Raw genomic sequence first — 23,707 nt, forward strand, 5'->3', positions numbered from 1 at the left:
CTACCGTATTAGATATTGCAGTCGTGGTAAACTGTAATATTGTTGTGGTAAGACTGCAATGTTCAATGAACAGCACTGCAATCTGGTAACGTAAAATTAGAAATTTCCTATTTTACCCCTCCGTATTTTTACACGTGGCAGCATGACAAGCACACGATTTTCAGATCCAATTGCCTAAAATGGTGGTATGGTGTTACAATAAAGAGGGTTGTCATATTAACACATCCCTATATATATATATATATAGGGGTGCACTAGGGTGCCACTATAGTTAAAATAACATCATACCACCAATATCCACCCTTAGATCCGGAAATCCAACGCTCAAGATTTAATTTCGTGAACAGAATTGAGATTGCTGTCTAGTGTATACCGAATTGCAGTCCGGGTCATTTTAGTCATTTCAATAAGATTCAAATTAGGGTTACCCCCAAATTCGCCTTCATTCTCTAAATTCGCCTCTCTCTCTCTCCCCAACTCTTCTCTCTCTCCCCGACTGAACCTCTAGACCGCCGAATCTCCAAATCTCCGATCAAAATCTCATCCCGCCGCCTCCACCTCTAGATCCCGCCGCCTCCAACTCTAAATCCCGTCGCCTCCACCTATAAATCCCACCGCCTCCGCCTCTACACCGTGTAACTTCAATTTCCAGCCACGACTACACCGTGAATCGCGCGATTTAGGGCTAATTTCTGGAATTCCGAACGCCTACAACAAGTAAACGGTGAAAACAGTTCACAAGGTATGTTAATTGGATTCCATTTAGGGTTGAACGAAATAGGTTTCCAGAATGTTACTTTGTTGTGAATGCAGATTTATGTATGTGTATTATTCATTCAATTGATGCCTTGTTTAATGTTTCGATCTGAGGTTTTAGTCTGTTTTTGGTGATTTTCGAAATTTTATAGCTATTTGCTTCATGTATAAGGGTTTTTTAACACATTGTGACGGACTATTGTGATTTTTTATCTATTGGATTAAGTATTGTTGTACTCGAAGTGAATTGCTGATTTGGTGATTTGCTTAGTTAGTGATTTGCTTGTATTAATGTATAAAAGGGGTTATGTTACTGCATGATTCATTTTGTGGATGATTTGTATGTTATTGGTTTAATGCAGTGTAAAGACAAATTAAAATGGCAAGAAAAAGAGCAAAATCACAGATAGAAGAGGAAGAATCTAGAGGGGATACAAGTGAAGCTGATACTAGACCTAATCATGAAAATATGAATGAGGAAGAAGTGGAAACTGAAACAAGCACGAGAATAAACACGAATGAAGAAATAAGAGGACCTGGAGGTGAAGGTATTGTGAAAAATCTTGCAGTATTACTTGTTATATATTGCAGTGGTCATTTATAATAATGCAGTCTTATTTGATATATATTGCAGTAGTCCATTTAGAATACTGCATCATGATCTTGCAGTTTTCCATATTTACACAATTGATTTGGATTATATGACAGATCTTTGTCTGACAAAATTAGTCTATATATGAGTTAGTGCAAGTAACAAAATAGATAACAGTGTTTACTGTATAGATTAAATGAACTTTTGCTAATTTTAAATTCTATTTCAAGTGATATTAGTTATAGCAATTATTGATAATTCATACCTAAATCATGACATGATTAGATACTTATCATTCTACTAGTTAAAATGAGGGACCAACAAATAAGATAATTTATGTCATATTGTTGTGTTACTTCTTATACGTTGCAGTGCAACATTTAAAATAATGCAGTCTTGTTTGTTATACATTGCAGTGCACCATTTAGGATAATGCATCATCTTGCTGTTTTGCATGCTATATTGCTTTATTTAATGGTATATATTGTTGTATTGCTTGTTATACATTGCAGTGCATCATTTAGAATAATTCATCATCATCTTGCAGTATTTGTTGTTCTATATTGCAGTCCATCATTTATAATAATGTAGTATTGATTTTTTTTTATTTTTATTTTTGTAGTTTTGATAAGATTAAACAAGGGTGTAAATGCCCTGCTATTCAGATTAAAGCCAGAAATATTTGGAAATACCATGGAGTATCTAAATGGAAAGCAAAAAAGGGATATAATTGACCTGGGGTTTGGGGCACTTCTGAATTTCAAGTTAAATTTCATACCTCCAAAACTGGGATTCTGGGTTGCATCATACTTCAATCCCATTGCTTGTGGGTTACCTATAGGAGGGCCAGGGACAGAATGCAGGCACATCGACGAAGTTGATGTGCATCTGACGCTTGGCCTTCCTAAAGGAAAAAATCGTATTGAACGGAAACTCCGGAAGCATGATTTGTCGTGGATGGAAACCATTGCAAAGTCTCTTAAAAAACCAAGGAAAAATATATATGTTGATGACATTGCCATCCTGATGTTGAATGAGGTAGATGGTGGTGACCAATTCAAGAGACTGTTCTTGGTGCTCATGGAATACTGTTTTATAGAGACCCCAACAGATGGACCTGTTATCCCAAAGATCCTACATATCTTGGATGATTTGTCAATCATCCATGAATACAATTGGTGTGAATACGTCATCAATGTTATGTTAGATGTGCATAACAGATGGCTGAACTCCTATAGCAGATACTACACTGGTCCAATAGTTTTCCTTATTGTAAGTGTAACTTTCTTAAAAAAATTTTTAAAAAAATGCATATACTAAAGTTTTTTATGCTTCTGTATGTCAGGGATGTTATGTGGACAGGATGATAGTAGGAAGAAGAACAGTTGAACGACGTTTCCCATCAATTAACATGTGGGAGTTGGAGGCGTTAAAAGCAAGAGAAGCCCTAGAGATCAATGCTGGTGGATTTGGGCTGGTTACTATGATGACAGAATGCCACAACAACTTGTTGATGATGACAAAGCATTAATCCGAGCGCAAGAGCAACAAATCTTGGATGAGGTGAATGATATGGCCGGTCCTTCAACTTCAGCAAAAACAAAGCAGCAACACAACGAGGAAATAGAAGCAAGGAAATTTACTGCTGATGTCTATCGTGCTGCAAATCTTTTGGCTGATGGAATATTCAAGTTTGCTGCTACGTTACATGCACCACCAGAGCACATACGTGAAATGAATAGTTTTAAGGTAGCATCTTCAGTGGGGTTGATAATGCTGACTAATGGAAAGAGAGAGAAGAGACGGATGAAAACAAAAGATCAAGTTGAAACACTTGCTCAAAATTTGGATGACGAGGATCTGCAGAATCCTGACTGGCTGGCAGCAATCGAAAAAATGATGAGTGCTCTAGATAAAAAAATTGAATTGGAAAATTATATGCCTAATTGGAATCTGTTTGATGGTGATGACAGTCAAGTAAGTTTTTCTTATTGATAACAATATGTGGTTTATATATATTGTATTTGAAATTTCACTACACTTTTGCAGTTGGAGATTGTTCATAATGATGGTTTTATGGATATGCAGAATGTGCAAGCACAAGGTGGCCAGTCGAGAGGTGAGAAATCACCTGTTGCAGATCAAAGTCGTGGAAAGGAAAAGATGGGTGATGCAACTGAAGCATGGAAGGAGCCTTCACAGGCTACGTGCCCATCGAGCCCAGCTGCAGCTGCTGCAACAAATGAGCCTTCAAAGGATAAAACTGATAGTACATCGGCTCCTGCAGAGGTATAATATACATTGCATAACACAGTTTGAATTGTTGCAGATTAGTATATTATATATTTCACATTATAATGCATTTGTGTTTGTGGCTATTGTAGAATGTCTGTGAAGAACCTTTGAAGCCTCCACAGGGAGTGAAAACTGCAGCTTCAAAGGACACGCAAAAGGCTGATGCTGCATCAAATATGAATGATCCTTCCAAAGAAAAGGAGGAACATGTATATAATGCATCTTGCCAAATTATACTATGCATTCTTAAGTTTAATAATTGTAATATTGTTTGCTGTAATTTCCAACAGGGACAAAAAACAATCTACACCCGTAACAAGACAAAACATAAAGTAAGTGATGCGATCAAATCTCCTTATGCTGTGCGTGCAGTTACAATGTCAAACAAACTGACGGGGGATGAGAGGGAACTGTATTTTTGGTTGATGAGTACTGAAATCAATGCCACATACGTTTTCGTATAAAATTGTTTTTAATACCAAGTATTTATTCAATAATTGTACAGAATGATAACATCCTACATTTTGTAACAAGGAGCTGATTGTATTCAACATCAACAACTTCAAAATTACTCATGCTCAACTAATGTCAATGCTGCCATATGCAAGGATCCATGTTGCAGTCATAGATGGGTGGAGTTGTTACTTAAATTTGAATGAGAATTTCAAGTCCCGTACATCACCCAGCAGATTGTTTCTGTCTACTTTCACCTCCGTATGTCTCAAACACTTAATGCATATTAGACTTCTCGTATGGTTGTCCTAATTCTTATTTTCTTTGGCTGCAGAGTGGTACAGTTGTGGACCCAAAGACTGATTGGAGCAATGATCAGACAAAGGAGGTCTTTCATGAAAGAATCATTGATGAGCTGAAGTATATCCAAAACTTCAAATGGAAAAATTACAGTCTGGTAATAAACTATCAATACATTGAACTACAATATGTTTCTTAGTGGAATGCAATTAAATATGCTCATTAGTATGCACTGGGTTTTTTTCCCTATATATGCAAACGACCACTACTATGTGGTTTGTTTTGATTTCTTGAAAGCAACAATCTGCGTGATAGATAATGTTAGATCAGAAGAAGCTGATGTTGGGGTTAGATATGGCGACCAAGTCTATAGGCTGGTAAGCAAGCAATGTTACATATGTTATTCTGCAATATACAGTATATAAATATGCAAATATCATCAGCTTGACAATTCTTATTTAATAAATTGCAGATAGATTTCTTTGTCTACACTCTGGAAAAGTATGGTTGTGCTAGCTACGGTCACATGCTCCAAAAAGCAACTGTGAAGGTTCTAGAAATGAAATGGAGTGCTAAAGAAGACACTACAGATTGTGGCCTGTATGCAATGCGCCATAGGAGACTTATATGGGCATGAAGGTCACTGACTGGAAATGTGATCTGACAAACAAACAATCAAGGCCTCTGCAGCTTCTTCGAGCCAAATATTGTACAGCAATGCTGTATAACAACAACAATAGGGCCTTTAGGTGTGTGTCAAGACTTGCCTCACATCAGTATACAAAGGCAAAAAAGACAAGACCGATTGATGTGGAGAATATGGTAGCGGAGTACAAGAACAAACCATCTTGGTGTGCCTCACAATGAAAATAGGGCCTAAGGTTGCTGCAACAATGTAGTCTTGGATGTTTGCCATGAAGTCTTGGATGTTTGAATGAACTTGTGCTGAAACATTTAGTTTTATAGTTTTATTTTGGGGTAGACAATGTAACTGACTTAATTTGGTTTGACTTTTTATCCATAATTGTTTTGATGGCAGTTACTCATAATATGCTTGCATGCTTCAGATTAAATACAGATCATATTAGTTTCTGGGTGTAACAAAGTGTTTAGGACCTATTTTGATTTGAAATCTGAGATTCAGTTAGAGCAGGGATATCTATTGGGAAATTATTGCAGTGTAAATGTCATGACTTTGCATAAAAGAAACTTAAAAGAATCATGTAGTGAATGAAATTAATGGAATTTGAGTGAACATTTCTTTAAAGTCATGTGATGTTTTCCTAGCACTTGAAAGCTAATTATGCTTTGGTTGTAGAGAATACTGACTTTAAGGTTGTGTACCACCTAGCTATACTCTCGTTCTATTAAACTACATCAGAAAGAACAATTGTAACAATAATATGTAAACTGCAACATTGCTGTGGTAACAGCAATATTCATTGAATAAGACTGCAATATAGTACTGTAAAATTTTGTAATTAAAAAAGATTGAAGTTAGACTATTTAATGGAATAAAAGGCAACTTGGAAACAATAGTATAAAATTAATAGTAATGAAGGAATAGAAAGAAGAAAATAGTGTGTCTGCAATCGTTTCATTAGACTGCAATATATCTACCCTAATACTGCAATATCTTCTGTATAAGACTGCAACCTGATAATGTAAAAATGAACTAACAATTTTATTTTCCCTTTTGTCGACCACAGTTCCTAGAGTCATGGTGACCAAATTCGCCACATTTTTTACACTGACGCAATGGTTTGCTGTTCAACTTTATAACCTTTTCCTTCGCGGACACCAAACGGCTTTTGGAATCACTTTTCGAACCTTTGGTGGACACAACTGATGGTGGTTGTACTCTAACCACAGCTGGCTTTTCAGCAAAATAGAAATCTTTAACTGGCTTATCCTTGTCTCCTGAAGATGGTTCATGGATTCTTGTCATAAGACTCTTCCCAAGCTCATCAATTCCAACTGAAAACAAATCAATGATGGCACTATCAGCATCAAATTTTTTCATGTAACTGAAAAATATGTCAGCAACTTTATTCTTTGACTGTTGGTTTGGATCTGATAAAAGTTCAGGATCTGTCAAACATCAAGCTGGTCCACGAATAACATCAGCTAAGGCAGTCTTCAACCACCTCACATGGAAGTACTTATCAGGTATAACCTTCAAAAACCTGTTCTTGAAAACCAAAAATATATGACTACAAAGAATTCCCTCTCTCCCAAACAATTTGCAAGAACAGGTATACGAATCCTCACTGATCGTGTAGGTAACAACCCAAGATTTACTATACTTGTCCTTTATTGTGGAGATCTCTAACACATCATCTTTCAACAAACCATCAGTGCTACAATGGTGCAATGCGTCCACTATCTCACGTTGCACTCTCTTGAACATTTGATCAGTGTACTTTGTTGCAGCATGCTTTTCTAATACCAACTGACTGGAGAACGGTGGTATAATAGTTGAATCCATATAATCTAACGTCGAGCTAGAATTTCTCTGTGCAGCCAAGGCATGATCAAAATTCATGATGAACTCAACTAGATTAGAGCGAGGTCTGGTGAATGTTTTATAAAAGCTATTCTCATACTCGGAAACAAACGTCGTCCTAATAAGAGACCCCATGGGAAAGTCTCTAAAATATGCAGGGACCCACATCTCTCTATCGTCAAACATTGTTACAAACCACTCGACATGAAGAAGCTCATAACGCTCCATTATCCCCATCCATGAATCTTCAAACTCTTCCGGCTCTAGTACCTCAGACCACACACAAGCACTAATCTCTTTTTTCAACTCTTCATCTTCTAGACATCTCCTTGGAATTTTGTCGGTAAGTTTAAGCATAATGTGCCACATGCACCATCTATGCTTTGTATCCACCAAAACATCACGAATAGCTGCTCTCATACCTCTATCTTGGTCGGTAACAATCATCTTAGGAGCTTGACCCATGGATTCCAAAAAGTGCTTGAAGAGCCAAGAATAAGATTCTGTGGTTTCATTGGATAAGAGTGCAGCTCCAAATGTGACTGGCTTTCCATGGTTGTCCTTGCCCGTGAAGGGTGAAAATATCATGCAATACCTGTTTCATACATGTAAATGGTAGACTACAATATTAGAGTCCAAAAACTGCAATATAATACACAATAGACTGCAAATATTAGAGTCCTAATCTACAATGTTATCCAAACAGAAACCTAACACATGGAATGCAGAATTTATATATAAACGAACAAGGCATTACCTATTGGTATTGTATGTGGAGTCGAAGGAGACAACATCACCATACAGTTGATAATTCCGCTTAGATATTGCATCGCACCAGAAAAGCGCTTTCAACTCTTTTGAACTCCCAAGCTGATAGTGATATGTGAAATCAGGACATGCCTTCTTTTTCCTCGCCATTTCATCTAACAACATTTGTGCATCAGAACCTTCGACATAAGTTTTCAGACCTTGGACATAATTCCTAAGTTCTGCCACGGTGATTCCAACAGTGTCATAGCCGCCCAAGAACTCATTCAAGAATTTGAATATCATGGTGGGTCCAATATTGGCTTTCGTGCAGTCCCATATGAATCGCCTGTGTACTTCACCCAACCTACGGTTAATATGCATGTAACGTCTAAACGGAAGTTCAATCATACTATGATTGTGAACTTCCACAAATTCTTGAACAACATACCCCAAAAATCCAGCGTCAAATACATACTTGAGTGATATTCGCGCCCTACATTCACACCTTTTGGATGTGCGTCTACGTTTGGTTATAAAACCCTCTTGTGCATGCATCTCATCCATTTCAATCCCCACCTTCAATCCCTCTCTGTTACAAACAAGATATTGCCACGTAACAACATCTCTAGTAGATTTGATTCCACGTTTACGCACATCAAAACCAGTTTCACGACCATAAGCTTCATAAAAGGCAATACCCTCATCTAATGAATGGAATTTCTTACCAACATAAGGACCGAGTTCGTCGGGGCATGCTGGCACACATGCAACTGGATAAAAAGATAAAACATGAGGCAAATTAGTTCATATACAATTGACTGCAATAAACGATAAGGTGAACAGCAATGTGATACACATAAAGCAGCAATTATTGCATAAAAAAATCTAACAGCAATATGACAACAATTACTAAAACTATTAAACATAATCAGAATGAGCAAACAGAACAATTAGTACTACATAATCAGAATATAACAAAACATAACTAGGCAATTAAAATATAACAAAACACAATCAGAAACAACAAATAGAACAAACTATGCAACCATATAACAAAACAGCAAGATGTAATACGTAAAACAGCAAATCATACAAAACAGATTCAGAAACAAAGCAACATTCAACAAAAACTTTCCCTACAATCAAAATCACAAAATACTCTTCAATCTGACAAAATTGGCAAACAATCCATCACTAAATATGACAATAATCCATAGTGCGACAGAAAACACATGAAAAATTGATCGAGAATTGAGGTAATGACGAAATCCACCTGCTGGAAAAACATCCAGATCAAAATCGATAATTGATTCACCCATATTTGAACGAATTTATGGAATGGATTCCAGAAATAACAGAATCGATTACAGAGATCAAACTGAGATGAATCGCACAGCTCGTGTCATTGAATTGGTCAAATTGAGATGCACTCAAACTGGATTAAACATGCTGGGTGAAATTTGGCGATAGATATTGCAGAATCGTAAATCAAAATCGAAATTGGTTGAAAAAACTGAGATGAATCGCACAGCTTGTGTCATTGAATTGGTCAAATTGAGATGAACTCAAACTGGATTAAACATGCTGGGTGAAATTTGGCGATAGATATTGCAGAATCGTGAATCAAAATCGAAATTGGTTGAAAAATTTGAAGAAATCTAGCGACAAATCCAGAAACGTTTGAGAATGGAAGGAAAGAAGGGTAGCGTGAATCTGTTTCTGTATCAAATTATAAAGAGATTTCCCAATTTGTCGTTCAGCCTTTTAATTTGATTAAACAAAAAAAAAAGAGCTGCCACATGACAGCTTAGCAACGGTCGGATTTCCAGATCCTAGGGCCCCTAATGGTGGTATGGTGTTATATTAAATGGTGTTGTCATTTTAGCACAACCATATATATATATATATATATATATATATATATATATATATATATATATATATATATATATATATATATATATATATATATATATATATATAAGTGGAGGTATAAGTTGGACGAAGTCCAGGGAAAATATGTCTAAGGGCAGGAAACAATAGTAACCTGACCCAGGAATAAAAGGGGAAACGAAGTGTAGGAAGGAGAAAACTCTCATAACCCGATGCTTCAGTGGTATGACAATAACTTACGAGGGATTCGGTCGTAACATCTCTGTGAGGAATGAGTGATCGAGTGAATCCAACAATTGGGAAAGTAATAGGCTATCTTGACGAACCGACAAATTGATTAGGTGGAAGAAGGGAAGAGGATAATTTGGAGAAGTGCAGCCTGTTGGATTGACCTTAATCTTGTGGGGACGGTTGCCTAAAAGTTGAAGCTAGTTCATGCATATGTGTTTATGTGTTTTCCTGTAAGTGTTTTGTCATTTTGTGTGTCAGTTTGTGTCTAGGTCTAGGAGTCTGTGTTAAGTTAGAGTCTAGAGAGTCTCTCAGGGGATAACCATGCATTGAAATTCGCCTTATTTCTTTTTCTTGTCTTTATACTTGAGGACAAGTATGGTTTAAGTGTGAGCAGTTTGATAAGGCTAATTTCATGCATCGGTTATATGATGAAAAGTCACCATTTACTGGGTCTAACACATTGTTTAAGCCAGGTGTGTGAAGGAAATTCGCCAGGTCCAGGAAGAATTGAAGGAAGTGGACTAGCGAAGGAAGAAGGCGAAAAATGAGCAGAATCGAGAAAGAAAATGGCTAGACGAAGGGAGTCCGAAGCTGAGGGCAAAGAAGACAATTCAACACAAAAAAAAGCCTCTGCTGGACCCACTTTCACGCCTATATAAGAAGGAGCATGCAACACACAAAAATATATAGCTCTCAGCTCACACACACACACACACTTGGGAAATGAGAATTCTGCGGTAGAATAGAGGTCTCATAATCAAGAGAATATGTGCAACACCGTCCTCAAGGAGGACGAAGATACAATCATTTATTTTTTCAGCGTTTATGTTTTGGATTCTGTCGAACTTCGCCGTTCGAAGTCGATTTGTTCGTTTGCTACTTGCTGTTTATCTATAAATTTAATTTCATGTTATGATGATGTTGATTTTGTATTGATTTATGTTGATTCGGCGTTTTGAGGAGTTTGTTCCGGAGGTTTGATTATTATTTACTTGATGGATGCTTTGCGTACTTGATCTGGGGAATATGAGTTGATCTGTGGTTGTTGTGGTTTATCTGCAGAGAATTGGTGAATCTGTAGTATGGAGATGATTCTGACCGGAGTTTGTCTCGGATGCTTGGATCCGGAGTGGATTTAGCATCCGAAGTGTGGATATGAACATGGGAATTGAATTATGCATGGATTTTGAGTTTCTGCTTTCATTTTTGTTTTACTTCATCTAGGAGATAGAGATCTGATTTTTTTTTTGGTTCTCGGTGTTTTCTAACGTCCGATCTGTTGGTCACCGTTGAGTTACAAAGTATTGTTCTATTTTCATCATGTTTCAGTTAAATTCCGATGATGCTCTGCGTTTGTAGGTAGTTAGGCTTAGAATTGGTTATTTTGCAGCTTTTGGTCGTACACTTCTATTTTGGGAAAATGGTCCCCACTGCATGCATCGAGTCTGCCTAGCTAGATTAGGTAGTGATATTACTAGATCTAGGAAGTTGGTTTGAAGGTAGTGATGATATAATGTCAATCTGTGTTACGTGGATGTTTTCCTGTTCCTAGATCTAGAGATAGTTAAATTTCTTTTCCCCTGTCTAGTATAAGTTCCTCAACCCAAATTTGTGTAGCAGCAGCCAAAAGCCCTTTAAATGCATGATTTCGCATCTGTCCTCGTGGGATCGATCCTTGCTTCCATATACTAATTCATAAGTATACGTGGGTTGAGGGTTTTGAAGTGATAAACTGTGTGTCCAACGACCGAGGTCTTTCAGCGTCCGCGAGTTCCTAGACCTTGTGATCTAGTGGATTCTCTGGACCCAGGAAGCTTGATATTCCATATTGTGCATGCAGCTAAAAGGTCAAGTCACTTATGGCGGGACGAAGGGAATATTTCTTTAATCTATGCACTTTAACTCTTTTGGTATTTCACACAATCTTTAAAAGTGGTCTTAAAAATCAACTTTTCAAATTGTGCGGATTTCCCACAATAAAGTTTCCAGCGTAAATTTTTCCTAAATGAAATGCTGATACTAATTTTAGAACATCCATATCATCATTAGTTTCATCTTTCCTACTAGATGGAATGTAGTTCCTGAAGGGGTTGGCAGCGGAAGCGCTTACATAAATCAATTACAAATAATTCAGATCTATTTAGCGGATTATTTAGACAAATTCTATTCGCGTAATTATCTCACGTATCATGCTCATAACTCAAATAATAACATGCTTTAAATTAATTGAAACCTAAAACATGTTTTTCTAAGGTTAAGTCATTATACCTTGATGATTCTCCAAAGAATCGAAGATAGCTAGCGCCTTCTCCGCGTGAAGATCTTTAGTACAAAACCACGGATCTTCTGACTGGTTCCCGGACTGTGAACTGATATCAGGGTGGGCTGATCTAACCAGTGCACTAGGACTTAAATAGAGAAGACAGAAATCCTTTCCCTCGGAGGAGAGAAAATTCGACCACCACTAGGAGTAGGGGGGGCCGAAAATTTTAGAGAAAATAAAGTGTATTTTCTGTCTCCTTTATTCTCCTATTTATAATAAGTCACATATTGGGCCCAGACAGGGATCTATGGAAGGCTTTGGATATGGGCTCCTCCAATTAGCTTTTTACTAATTAAATTAAACCCAATTTAATATAAGCTTAAAATTGGAATATTACGAGCAGCCACTACAGAAGTAATATTGCACTCCCCATCCAAATCCGAAATTATAAGTACTTCGGGTTTCCAATACTTTATATTTATTTCTCGCGCTTAATATAGAAACATCCATTAATCAATTATTGTCTGCTATGGACTTAATTAATTAATATCTTATTCATTCCAAGAGAGGACTCAACAAGAAAATCTTATTTATTATTCATAGAGTAATTAAACTCCAACTAGCTAGGTTCCGAATAATAAAACCTTATTTCAAGCTTCTCTTAAGGATGTTATCAAACGAGACTCACCTCGCGCACGATTCAACATAATAGCAATCCTAGCACCGCTAGATATTAATCACCACTACCCAATATACCAGGCTTATTAGGTTGCGAAAAACCCGCACCATTTGGTAAGTCAAAGTAGTGCATAATCAATACCGTATGCTCAATGCTAACGTACATTGATTGAGAAATAATTTACGAGACCTCGTCTTTCAGTAGATAGCATAAAGACCGTCTCGCTGTTAGATCCATTCAGTGCTATACCACACCAACGTCATCTTATTTCAGTAAGGCTTAGAAATAATCGGACTGACATTGCAACCTTTCACGATAGGTAGTCTAAGTCTATCTAGGTTGTGAAATTATTCTTTTTCTTTGTTTAGCACTGACCGTGTTACCTTAAAGTGAACGACGCCCACAACCGGTCTACTAAAACAAAGACTTAGACTTTGTTAAGTTACTTATACATTTAAATATGTAATAAACATTCATTAAATGTAAAACATAACAACATTATGACAAAAATAATCTGTTTATTCATTTGGAAAATAAAATAAGAGTTTTAACAGGATTCAATCACTCGAAAGGTGATTTCTAGTATACAAACTCTAACAGTTCCGACTATTACACATAGGTTTTTTGGCGTTCAACGTAGCCAAATTTATGTTGAAAACTTTAGTGTGGAAAATTCGCACAATTTGAAAAGTTGATAATTTTTAAGACCACTTTTAAAGATTGTGAGAAATACCTAATTTTGTGAAAGTTCATAATTGGTCAGAAAAATCGTGAACTATAGTGTGCATACAATGATCTGATAGCCAACATAGTAGTTTGATAGTCGTGATGACAAGGTCCTAAATTGGTTTGCATTGTTGCACAATATCAATATTATTGTCAGTAGTAAGACGCCTTATTTTAGTAACTCCATCGGCCATGATATGCTCTTACTCCCTTGTCAGTCCCACATTTACATTTTGACGGTAGATTTTTAAACTTTTATCAAATTATAATTTTACATACCAGCTTTATATATAATTGTAAAATGAATTTTAAACTATTGATTTATCTTTTTACAACTAATCAACCTTCCTTGTCTTCTTAAATTTTAAATTAAGAAAGATTGATGAGGTGTATATAAAATGAGCAATGAGATGAAAGTGTATACACCAAATAATTTTTTTTGTTTAGTAAGTAGTATAATATAATATCGTTGCATTGCCTATAATGTTACATCGTTTTTGTTGACATTCGATAGTTCTATATAAGTACATTATCAAGTTATATCAGCACTCAAATCCTAATTGATTGCAAAATTAAAACAAATAAATTATTAATTGATAGACAAAATTTAAATATTGTTAGTAAAAAGCAGAATTTGGAAAGAAATAAGTTTATAAAAAATAATGAATTTGTGTCAATTTTTTCTCATCTAAAATAAAAAAATTGAATAGTTTTTTTTTCTCAAAAAGTAACAACTCAAGGACATTGGGCTTTGATCCAGTTAATGTTGGCCCAATTCTATTGTCTATAATATAAAGTTGGCAAATTGCATTTAGAGAGTACACGACAATATGCAACTTCTCTTGGCTGTATGTACCTACTCTAAGTGGCATACTTCATTTAATTTTGAGGCAAATGAAATTACTCAAATATTCTTCTCTCTCTTAGCTTTTCCCCAAAAATTTTCACTCTACAATTTCCCTCCACTCTCAAGTCTCAACCCTCATTTTGCACGCAAATTTCTCTCGCCCATTTCACTCTGCATCTTCAAACTGCTTCATCTTTCAATTCACGGAACAGATAAAAGGTGAGTCTGGGTATATGATCACCTGCATGTATATATTTACTTGTGTTTGCTCTGTGAATCGTCTCCTGGTTGTAGCTTCTGTGGTTGTTTAGGGTTGTGTGAGTATGCAAATTCACAATCTCGTCCGTTTCTAGGGTTTTGTTTGATATTCCAGCAATTCGCCTTCTGTATGTTACCTCCTTTTTAAAAAAAAATTCGCATGCCTGGCAGTGGCTTATTAACTCTTTCCATAGAGCATAAAATCAATAATGACATGGTGCTAGTTTTGCTCTGAGTTGACATCCTGTGTTTGGACAGAGAGCCATAATTTATAAAATGGTATGCAGTTTAATTACAGACTTTGAAAAATTTCAAGGAGTTCCCTTTTAGTCTAACATTCTGGCTCCTTAAGATTGATTGTTGTTGTGTAAATCTGTTACTATTAAGTGTATGTTTGTTATAAGATAGTTAGGAGCAGGGCAGGGCCAGGGATTCAACTTAGGAGGGGAAAAAACATATGTGAGGAAATTTTGAGGAGTTGAGAATGGGCATTTGCCCCTCCTAGAGGTCATGTGGCTCTGCCACTAGTTAGGAGTTTGGATATCTGCACCAGTGGTTGAAGTTATAAGTCTGTTTCTGCATGATGATAAGTTACAAGCAGGGCATTGAGTTCAAAGCTACCTCTGGAGAATATTTTAACTCCAATTTTGTTTTGTCCACTAAATGTGCCCTGTTATGTAAATGCCAGACCAGCATGCATGATTATATCGTCTTTTTTTCCTGCATTTGTCTTAGGCTGTGGAATTCCACTTGTATCTTTTTCTCTATATCTAACTGGGGTTCATCAAACTTGTGTTTTAACTTATTGGTACCAAGCTTTACCCATAACTATTTCTTCTGAGAACTTTACCCATAACTATTACATGTGTGTTTACTATAGAGTATTGTTTTATAAAAAGTGTCAATTTGGTTGCAGGTCGTATCAACAAGAAGAAAACTCTCTACGTTGCCTTTTAATAAGATTGTTTGGGGTATTTCACTGCTACACAATCTTGTATCTCTATATTATCAATGGAGTGCAACAAAGATGAGGCTATCCGGGCCAGGGAACTGGCTGAGATGAAAATGAAAAACAATGACTTTGAGGGGGCTCAGAAAATTGCACTGAAGGCACAGAATCTTTACCCAGAACTTGAGAATATTACCCAGCTGCTTAGCATCTGTGATGTTCATTGTGCAGCACAAAAAATGGTGTCTGGATCTGAAAAGGACTGGTATGAACTTCTTCAAGCTGCAAAGTTTTCTGATGAGATGACAATCAAAAAACAATATCGGCGGCTTGCTCTTTTTCTCCATCCTGATAAGAATCGATTTCCTGGTGCAGAGTCTGCTTTTAAGTTGATCTGTGAGGCAAATGCTGTGCTTTCAGATCCCCAAAAGAAGTTTTTATATGATCAGAAGATCAGGGTACTGGTTAGATCTGCTCAAGTAGTTCCTCCACATCATCACTTAAAGAAAACTCAATGTGGACCTGAGGTCAAAGTTACCAATGGTTTTCACAGTATGAATCAACATCAAACCACACAGTCGAGCTTTTCTGCCAGGCAGGAAGTGTTCTGCACAAGTTGCCCATTTTGTTGTTTTAAGTACCAATTAGATAGAAAACATGTGAACACAACGTTGCGCTGCCCGAAATGCTTAAAGAATTTTAGTGTTTTTGAAACTGGTGCTCAAGGTTCTCAGAACGGGATACCAAATTATGGTGGAAGTAAACAGGGTGTTCAAAATGGCATGGGATATTCGGCATCGCAAATGGCATCTCAGTGGTGTGCCAACAAGCAAACAGTTCGACCCCAACCAAGTTTTCGGACAGAAACTATTTTCAAAGATAAGGGAGTAGAAAGGGCTGCAAATGTCAATGGAGACTTTAAGGCCAAAAGAAGTGGAAAGGAAGATCGGACAGGCAGTGGTGATCGAAATAATAGGAAAGATGGCAACAGAAAGAACAAAAGGAAGGGGAGAAGAAGGGGTTCAGATTCTTCAGAATCTAGTGAGAGTTACGACACCTCCAGTGAATCTGATCTAGAAGATGTCAATGATGTTGCAACTGATCCAGATTCTGGACCTACTAATGTCCAATTTCCACGAAGATCTTCTCGAAAAAGGCAGAATGTGTCCTACAACGAAGGTGCTGGTGATGATGATGATGATGTTGCTGTTCCTGGGTCTTGCAAGAGATCTCAAGGGAACAAGTTACCAGAAGATAATGAAAATGGGCAATCCAATGCTTTGAATGGAGAATCTGTGAAGCATGAGAATCAAAATGGTTTACATGCTGATTCAGAATTTTCCAAGTCTGAGAGTAAAGAAACAGGATCTGATACTGACATAGAAGTCAATACAAAGGAAAAAGGCGGTTGTACGCCAAATGTTGGTACTGATGCGGTTGAAACTGAAATTGGCTCTGACTGGGATGCACATTCTGATGATTCGGATAAGGATGAATTTGAATATGATGATCCAGAGTTCAGTGATTTTGATAAGGATCGTAATGCCAACTGTTTTGCTGTTAACCAGTATTGGGCTTGTTATGATTCAGTTGATGGCATGCCAAGATATTATGCAAAGGTGAAGAAGGTACAACTCTCTCCGTTTGAGTTGTCCGTCACATGGTTAGAAGCTGAACCTGCAGATGACACTCAGAAGAAATGGATAGATGAAGATTTACCTGTTGGTTGTGGTGCTTTTAGGCTTGGCAAAGTTCAAAAAATGCCAAGTAGACTCATATTTTCTCAGCAAGTGCCCTGTGAGAAGGGTAAGAGAGGTTCTTTATACATATATCCTAGACAAGGGGAGGTTTGGGCTGTATTTAAGGACTGGGATTTGAGCTGGAGCTCCCAGCCTGCTAGGCACGGGAAGTACAAATATGAAATTGTTGAGGTGCTATCGGATTTTAATACTTTGTCTGGTGCAAGGGTTTGTTACTTAGACAAAGTTGAAGGATTTGTGTGCCTTTTCCAGAGAAGTTGCCAGAGCATGACCGAATCTTTTATGATAAGGCCCGATGAAATGTACAGATTCTCACACTGTATTCGTTCTTACAAAATGACAGGCTCTGAAAGGGAAGGAGTGCCCATTTACTCTTTTGAACTCGATCCTTCAGCCTTACCTCTGAATCCAGATCACTTGTGCTACCCCGCCAAATCAAAGATGGGAACTGATAAGATGGAGCCTGGAGTTAATTGCGCTCCACCAAAGTCCGATAAAGGAAAAAGTAATGTTGTGGGATATGATACGAAGGTGTTTGTGGATCTGGAGTCCTCTGATGGGTAGATTTACGAAGTTCAGAGGTCCCCCCAGGATAGATGAACTCCAGGAAATTTTAATATTGGAATAGAAACCATGAGGCATTCACCTGCTGATGAAAAGCAAGTTGTTAGAGCTGCCTTGAGATCACAAGGATGAGAACATACTTTTTTTATTAGCTTTGCAGGTGACATGGTGTATCATTTTGAATCAGAATGTTGATAATGTAATTGAAGTTATATTTTTTACCTACTTCTACTCTTTCCTGATTTTTGTAGTTGCTGTCTTCTGTTCTGAAGCAGAGTTCTTTATTCTCTGTTTATGTCTTCTTTTGAGATCTCTTCAATTAAATTAGCTTCAACCCTATTATTCTCTGTTTAATGTGTATTACACATTGCATTGTTTGCTGCTTTTGGAAGGTCTCAAGTGAGATAGGTTGTCTCATTGTTTGGCTGAGTGTTTTAAAAAGTGAGGATGTTTTTATAGAGACTAAAATACACATTTGTTTTTTGCTTAAACGTGTTTTCATATGATGGAGATGAAAAAAATCCGCCTCAATATGAATAAGCTTTGTGTCACGGGTATAAAATGTTGAAATCGAAAGTTAATTTGATTTCCAAAAAATTATAAATTTAAAATTTCATGAATTTAAGAAAATAAAAATGTAAAAAATATTTTAAAGAATTATTGACTTTGCTTAGTTTGGAAATTTTCGAAAGAGAAAATATATTTTTAATGTTTTATTTTGAATAATCAAATTTATGATTTAATTGGTTACAATTCTGAGTTGTGTTTCTACTTTCTACACAACCCAAATTGACACCTTGTTGGAGAGGCCCTACTTCCTCCGCCGCGAGTCTGCCGCCGTCTTCTCTCCACTAACCCCCATTTAGAGGCTTGAAGAACCTAGTTTTCCCATTTTCGATTCTTTCGAAATTAGGTAAGAACTTCACCTTTCTATCATTAGATTGTTTCTTATGTATGAAACTGATGGATGAAGAAAGGAACGAATGGTTCCTTCTTTTAAGGCTTGAGTAATTCATTTTATTTTTCTTGTTTTGACGGTGAATTTAGCTTCCCGGAGATAAACCAAGACTGAAATACAAAAAATAAAATTTAAAAATAATCCAACTTTGAAGTGGATTTGAGATTAGCTGACAAATAGGGCTTCACGGTTGGGTTTTTTACTCGGCCTGATTTGCTTAAGTTGAAGTTAGAAGATGACTCTCTCTTTCATGGCTACTGTTTGTTTGAAGAAATTGATAGGAATAACTTGTATCCCAGCATGTGATATGATACTTAGTTACTATACAAGAGATTGAGTTTGTTTATGTATAGATCAAAGGATAATTCAGTTTGGATTGGAAAAGTATAATCTTTTCTGGACCTTGTAATTGCTTGTTTGGTTTGAGTCCCCCTCTATTTACAAATTTATGGTGATGCCTGTTTGATCAAATTCATAGATGATACTTCAGTACGTTTCTGGCTTATATAGACGGGACGGCTCCCAACATGAGTTTTGTTTAAGAATGGTGTGCTTGTAGAGTTTTAGGGTGGGAGTGTGGAGATATTGTTATCTTGTTTTTCCTCGACTCTTTTGGCATTCTGTTTAGGTTGTGTTAGCATGTTGAGACTAGCTTGCCGCAAGTTATGTGCTCGTGTGGATGGAGGATGTGAAATCCGGTCATTATCACAGATACGCGGTTTCCACTCTGCTCAGGTGAATTTGTAGCTTTTCATTCATCATTTTTTGTCCATCTCTATGGCAAAATCCTATTCCATTTTGCTCAACTGGCTATCCTAAACAACTGAAGAATATCAATAGATATCGATTCTAATCTTAAGAATTGATTCTTGCAGCCGTCTTTGGCGCCAAGAAGCTTTTTTGGCGTCGAAGATTTTCTAGATGACGATAATAGCAGGCCATACACTTATCAAAAAGAAAAGAAGTCGAGAAATCCAAACAAGCACGTATCCTTCAAACAGCGTACCGTTGCTTACATGGAGCCGTTTACCCTGGACGTGTTCATCTCAAAGCGGTTCGTCTCTGCTTCAATCACCCACAGAGTGACATGCAAGCAGGTTGCTGTTGCTGGTACAAACTCGAAAGATATCAAGGCTGCACTGAGATCACGATCCGACATACCTGCTTGTTTGGCAATAGGTCAGATTTTGGCCGATAGGGCGAGAGAAGCTGACGTGTATACAGCTTCTTATACCCCCAGGGAAAGAGATAAGTTTGAAGGGAAAATAAGGGCAGTTGTTCAGTCCCTTATTGACAATGGCATTGATGTCAAAATCTATCTTGATTGATCATTTTTACAAGTCCTAGTTTTGTCAAACCAATTTCAAATTGTTAACAACGCTATTAGTTTTTCATTGTGCTCCATCATCAACAAGGTCTCTCTAATTTTGTTACTTTTAAAATTATTGTGGAATGTGGATTATCATATTTTCTTAGATGGTGATTTCACATTCATTTAGAAATGGATTGGTTTAAAGAAACGACGAAATCTTGGTAGATATGAATAGTACCGTGATAGAATTTTCAATTTGAGGGATTAGTTCCCCTATATAACATAGGGTGGAGAATAAGCACACTTGTATTTGATAAGATACAAAATTCAATATTTCGAGTGGAGAATCCATACATAAAAACTCCAAGAGCAGAATGAAGGGCCAAAAATCTGCATCTAAAGTTATTCTAAATCGTTCAAAAATAACGAGTTTCTTTAGCTTTCTCTTCTGCTTCCTACAAAAAAAAAAACCTAAAAACTTGCCCTTCTCTTCCTAAGATGAGCTCAAAACACAAGCATATGCCTCCCCTCGTTCCTGTCCGAAACGCTAAACCTACACTACCTCCCTAAAGAGAGAGCAACTCTCTCTCTATCAACTTCTTGCGGAGCTCTGCAGCTTCATCGATCATGCCTGCAGCATGTATTCCTAGAATAATGGTGGGACAAAAGATGGGATCACATTTTTTTCTACTTGAAATAAACAGTTTTACAACTTCAACAGCAGCATCCACTTCCTTCTTCTTGCATAACCTATGAATGATGAATCTATAACAGTTGTCCCTCACTCTGCGCCTGTTATACAACCCCATAACATTCAGCAGTTCCACGGCTTCCTCAACCTGATCAGCCCGACAGAAGCCCCAAATCAAGCATCGATATGTTACATCATCAGGGCGAGGCCCATGCTCCAGCATGTACTTGTACACCTCCATTGCCTTCTCCATCACTCCCTGCTTGGCCAATCCATCAACCACAATATTGTATGTGATAAGGGTGGGAGAGCAATTTGTATTTCTCAAGCGGTGAAGAATCTCAATAGCTTCGTCTATCATGGTCTCCTTACACAATGCACGTAGCAAGGTGTTATAAGTAACAATATCAGGAGAGCAGCCGTTTGAAACCATCTGATGAAAGTAGTCAATAGCACGATCAACCAGTCCCTCCTTGCACAGACCATTGATAATAATATTGTATGTTACAGATGTAGGAGGGCTCGAGCTTTCAATCATGTAGGAAAGCATCTCATCTACTTCGTCCCAACACCCATACATACAAAGAGAATGCAGCAGGGTATTGTACGTTATAGTGTTTGGTTCCATCCCGCGTGAAAGAAAGTTGCACACAACCAATGTAGTCTCTTCATAATTCCCCTGCTTACAAGTAAGATTGACAATGGAGTTATAGGTCACCATATCAGGATAACACCCCTCAACTGCCATATCCTCCATGATTTCCAGAGCCCGCGTGGCTCCAATTTTCTTACACACCAACACAATGAGGATCGTGTAACTGATCACAAAAGGAGGGCAGCCCTTTCTGAGCTGGTCCTTCCAAAACTGGACAGCCTCGTCACACTTGCCCTGATCGAACATGGCTCGTATAATTGTGTTGAAAGTGATGGTATCAGGAGGGCAACCACTCAAGCTCATGCACTCTACCAAATCAATAGCAACTTTGAGATACTTTTTCCTACACAAACCACCAATCACCATATTATAGGTTATAATATCAGGAATCCCACCAGTCATAACGACTAACTGAAGAACCTTATAAGCCCTATCTGTTTGCTTAGCATTCACCAGACCTCTGATGATGTTTATGCAGGACTGAAAATCCGGAATCTGGTTTCTGCGTGTCATGACATCCACCAACTTCACTGCTTCGACTAATTTCCCACGGCTGCACAAACTCTGGAGGATTTCATTGTTGGTCTTCTCATCATTCTCAAGGAAGGAACCATCCGAGGCAAACTTCAACGAATACGAATACGTGCTCGGATGCATTTTGCCGTTGAATTTCCTCTCAGATCCCATCCTGTTACCATTTGATTTCATCTCTTGTTCGCCACGCCTATCAATGCGCACACCTGCTTGCTGCCCTCTGCACCACAAAGAAGGTGTGAATTTGGCACCATTTGTATCAGCCTGCCGCAGAGCACATTTAGTTGGAACTGTAGCCCTTGAATCCGAATTTATATCTGCTTGGTTGGAGAATGAGTTCAGCCTATGCGAATTATGAACCTCAATCAAAGATTTATGCGGTGCAACTGCATAAGCCATTGCTGTTCCTCAATTAATTGAAAAACAGAACAAGCGTAAATGATCAATTTCTTGTGATGAATTCCACTTAATAACTCAACCTGCAGGAGGAATTGGAATTTGTATTCATACAATTAAACAAACTGCAATCGAAGAGTAGAGAAAAACTTTTAAAAAAAGTATCTAAATGCGTGTACATTTTCTCTGTTGATTGTAACCTCGAAAACGATTTCATCTCATACCTTATGACCGAGAAATCTGCTTGCGGCCGCGCGCTGCAGCTGCTCTTGTAAACTCCGCCCTCAGTTGAAATGGGACTGGACTTTCCTCAACCTCAAATTTTCTCTCACTACCATCTGTCTATCTCTCTCTTCATTCGATTTTGCTTTCTCGGAGTTTGGAAGGCCGGCGTAGTTGATTTCAAAATCGGAAGGGCTTAGAGCACTCCCAATGGAGTTCCCTAAAAACTCCCTTATTTCTCCCTAACTCCTGCCACATCAGCGCCACATCAGCACCAAAATTTATCCCCAGTTTTTAGCCAAGTGCTACATTGGTTTCTCCCTTATTTCTCCCTTATTTCTCCCTAACTCAACATTTCATTTTTACATCATTATTTTTTATATTATTTAATTTTCCCTACAAATGTATTTAATAAATAGACTAATAATGAACAATTCATCGTTGTATTAATCATTGGAAAATATAATACAACGAGAAAAAAAAAACTACAAATAAAAAACGCAAATAAACAAAGATTTAAAAAAAAAAAATCTAAGACGGAGGGGCCGGAGGGGCGTCGGGATCGAGCCCCAGCGTACTCTGCAGGTGTTGGATGCATTTCCAGAGGGCCGCCTTTTCTTCAGGGGTCCCGCCGCCGGTGAAGTACAGCGTGTACATCTGGGTCAGATTGGCGACATTGCTCGAATAAGTGGCTTTTTCTAAGTCGATGACGGATTCCGACGCGACTTCCGACGTTGCGCCCTTCCCCTTCCGCCTCCCCTTCGCCTTCTTCACTCCCTCCGGGCGCTCGTGCGGACCATCCCCACTCAAGTCGATGTGGGCCGCGCTCCCCTCGCTCTCCGAAACGCTAAGTCGCGAGCGCACCGATTTCCCGTGCAGCGCGTCGTGCATTCCCGTCCGGAATTTGGGGAGATCCTTCAGCTTATCGTAGATGTTCCAATACTTGAAGCCCTTCGTCGACAAGTACTGGCTACTATACATCCGGATGGCCTCATCTCGGACCATGTGCTCGTTCTGGCCACTCGTCATGTGAGTCATCAAGTTAGAATAAATACCGTTGAAGTGCCCGCAGTCCCTCATGAGGCGCTCCCAATGCCGACGGATCGCCTCGCTGCCA

General features: G+C 37.9%; 4 protein-coding genes across 5 annotated transcripts; 2 read left to right on the forward strand and 2 right to left on the reverse strand.

The window, feature by feature from the left end:
* Positions 1 to 6,497: 6,497 nt before the first annotated feature.
* On the reverse strand, positions 6,498 to 8,971 carry LOC148926697 (protein FAR1-RELATED SEQUENCE 5-like). The gene is made up of 3 exons (XM_089059219.1): positions 8,926 to 8,971; positions 7,660 to 8,422; positions 6,498 to 7,497 (listed from the first exon to the last, which is right to left on the reverse strand). The coding sequence occupies exons 1-3, from the start codon at positions 8,969 to 8,971 to the stop codon at positions 6,498 to 6,500; spliced, it is 1,809 nt and encodes a 602-aa protein (XP_088915345.1).
* A 5,342-nt stretch (positions 8,972 to 14,313) lies between these two features.
* LOC125186212 (uncharacterized) lies at positions 14,314 to 18,072 on the forward strand. The gene is made up of 2 exons (XM_048082559.2): positions 14,314 to 14,510; positions 15,466 to 18,072. The coding sequence occupies exon 2, from the start codon at positions 15,561 to 15,563 to the stop codon at positions 17,820 to 17,822; it is 2,262 nt and encodes a 753-aa protein (XP_047938516.1). The 5' UTR covers positions 14,314 to 14,510; positions 15,466 to 15,560; the 3' UTR covers positions 17,823 to 18,072.
* Positions 18,073 to 18,578: 506 nt separating this feature from the next.
* LOC125186811 (Ribosomal L18p/L5e family protein) lies at positions 18,579 to 20,174 on the forward strand. 2 transcript variants are annotated; one of them, XM_048083263.2, is made up of 3 exons: positions 18,579 to 18,735; positions 19,409 to 19,515; positions 19,656 to 20,174. In XM_048083263.2, the coding sequence occupies exons 2-3, from the start codon at positions 19,420 to 19,422 to the stop codon at positions 20,106 to 20,108; spliced, it is 549 nt and encodes a 182-aa protein (XP_047939220.1). In that variant the 5' UTR covers positions 18,579 to 18,735; positions 19,409 to 19,419; the 3' UTR covers positions 20,109 to 20,174. The 2 variants fall into 2 exon arrangements, with proteins under 2 accessions (XP_047939220.1, XP_088914401.1); XM_089058275.1 differs by having other exon boundaries at positions 18,581 to 19,515.
* Positions 20,175 to 20,346: 172 nt separating this feature from the next.
* LOC125187144 (Pentatricopeptide repeat (PPR) superfamily protein) lies at positions 20,347 to 22,772 on the reverse strand. Its single transcript, XM_048083673.2, has 2 exons — positions 22,593 to 22,772; positions 20,347 to 22,451 (listed from the first exon to the last, which is right to left on the reverse strand). The coding sequence occupies exon 2, from the start codon at positions 22,369 to 22,371 to the stop codon at positions 20,659 to 20,661; it is 1,713 nt and encodes a 570-aa protein (XP_047939630.1). The 5' UTR covers positions 22,372 to 22,451; positions 22,593 to 22,772; the 3' UTR covers positions 20,347 to 20,658.
* Between the last annotated feature and the right edge of the window lie 935 nt (positions 22,773 to 23,707).

The sequence above is a fragment of the Salvia hispanica genome, chromosome 5, assembly GCF_029641045.1.
Source record: "Salvia hispanica isolate PSC_SH4W2 chromosome 5, Shi_PSC_v1, whole genome shotgun sequence".
Classification (NCBI taxonomy): Eukaryota; Viridiplantae; Streptophyta; class Magnoliopsida; order Lamiales; family Lamiaceae; genus Salvia; species Salvia hispanica.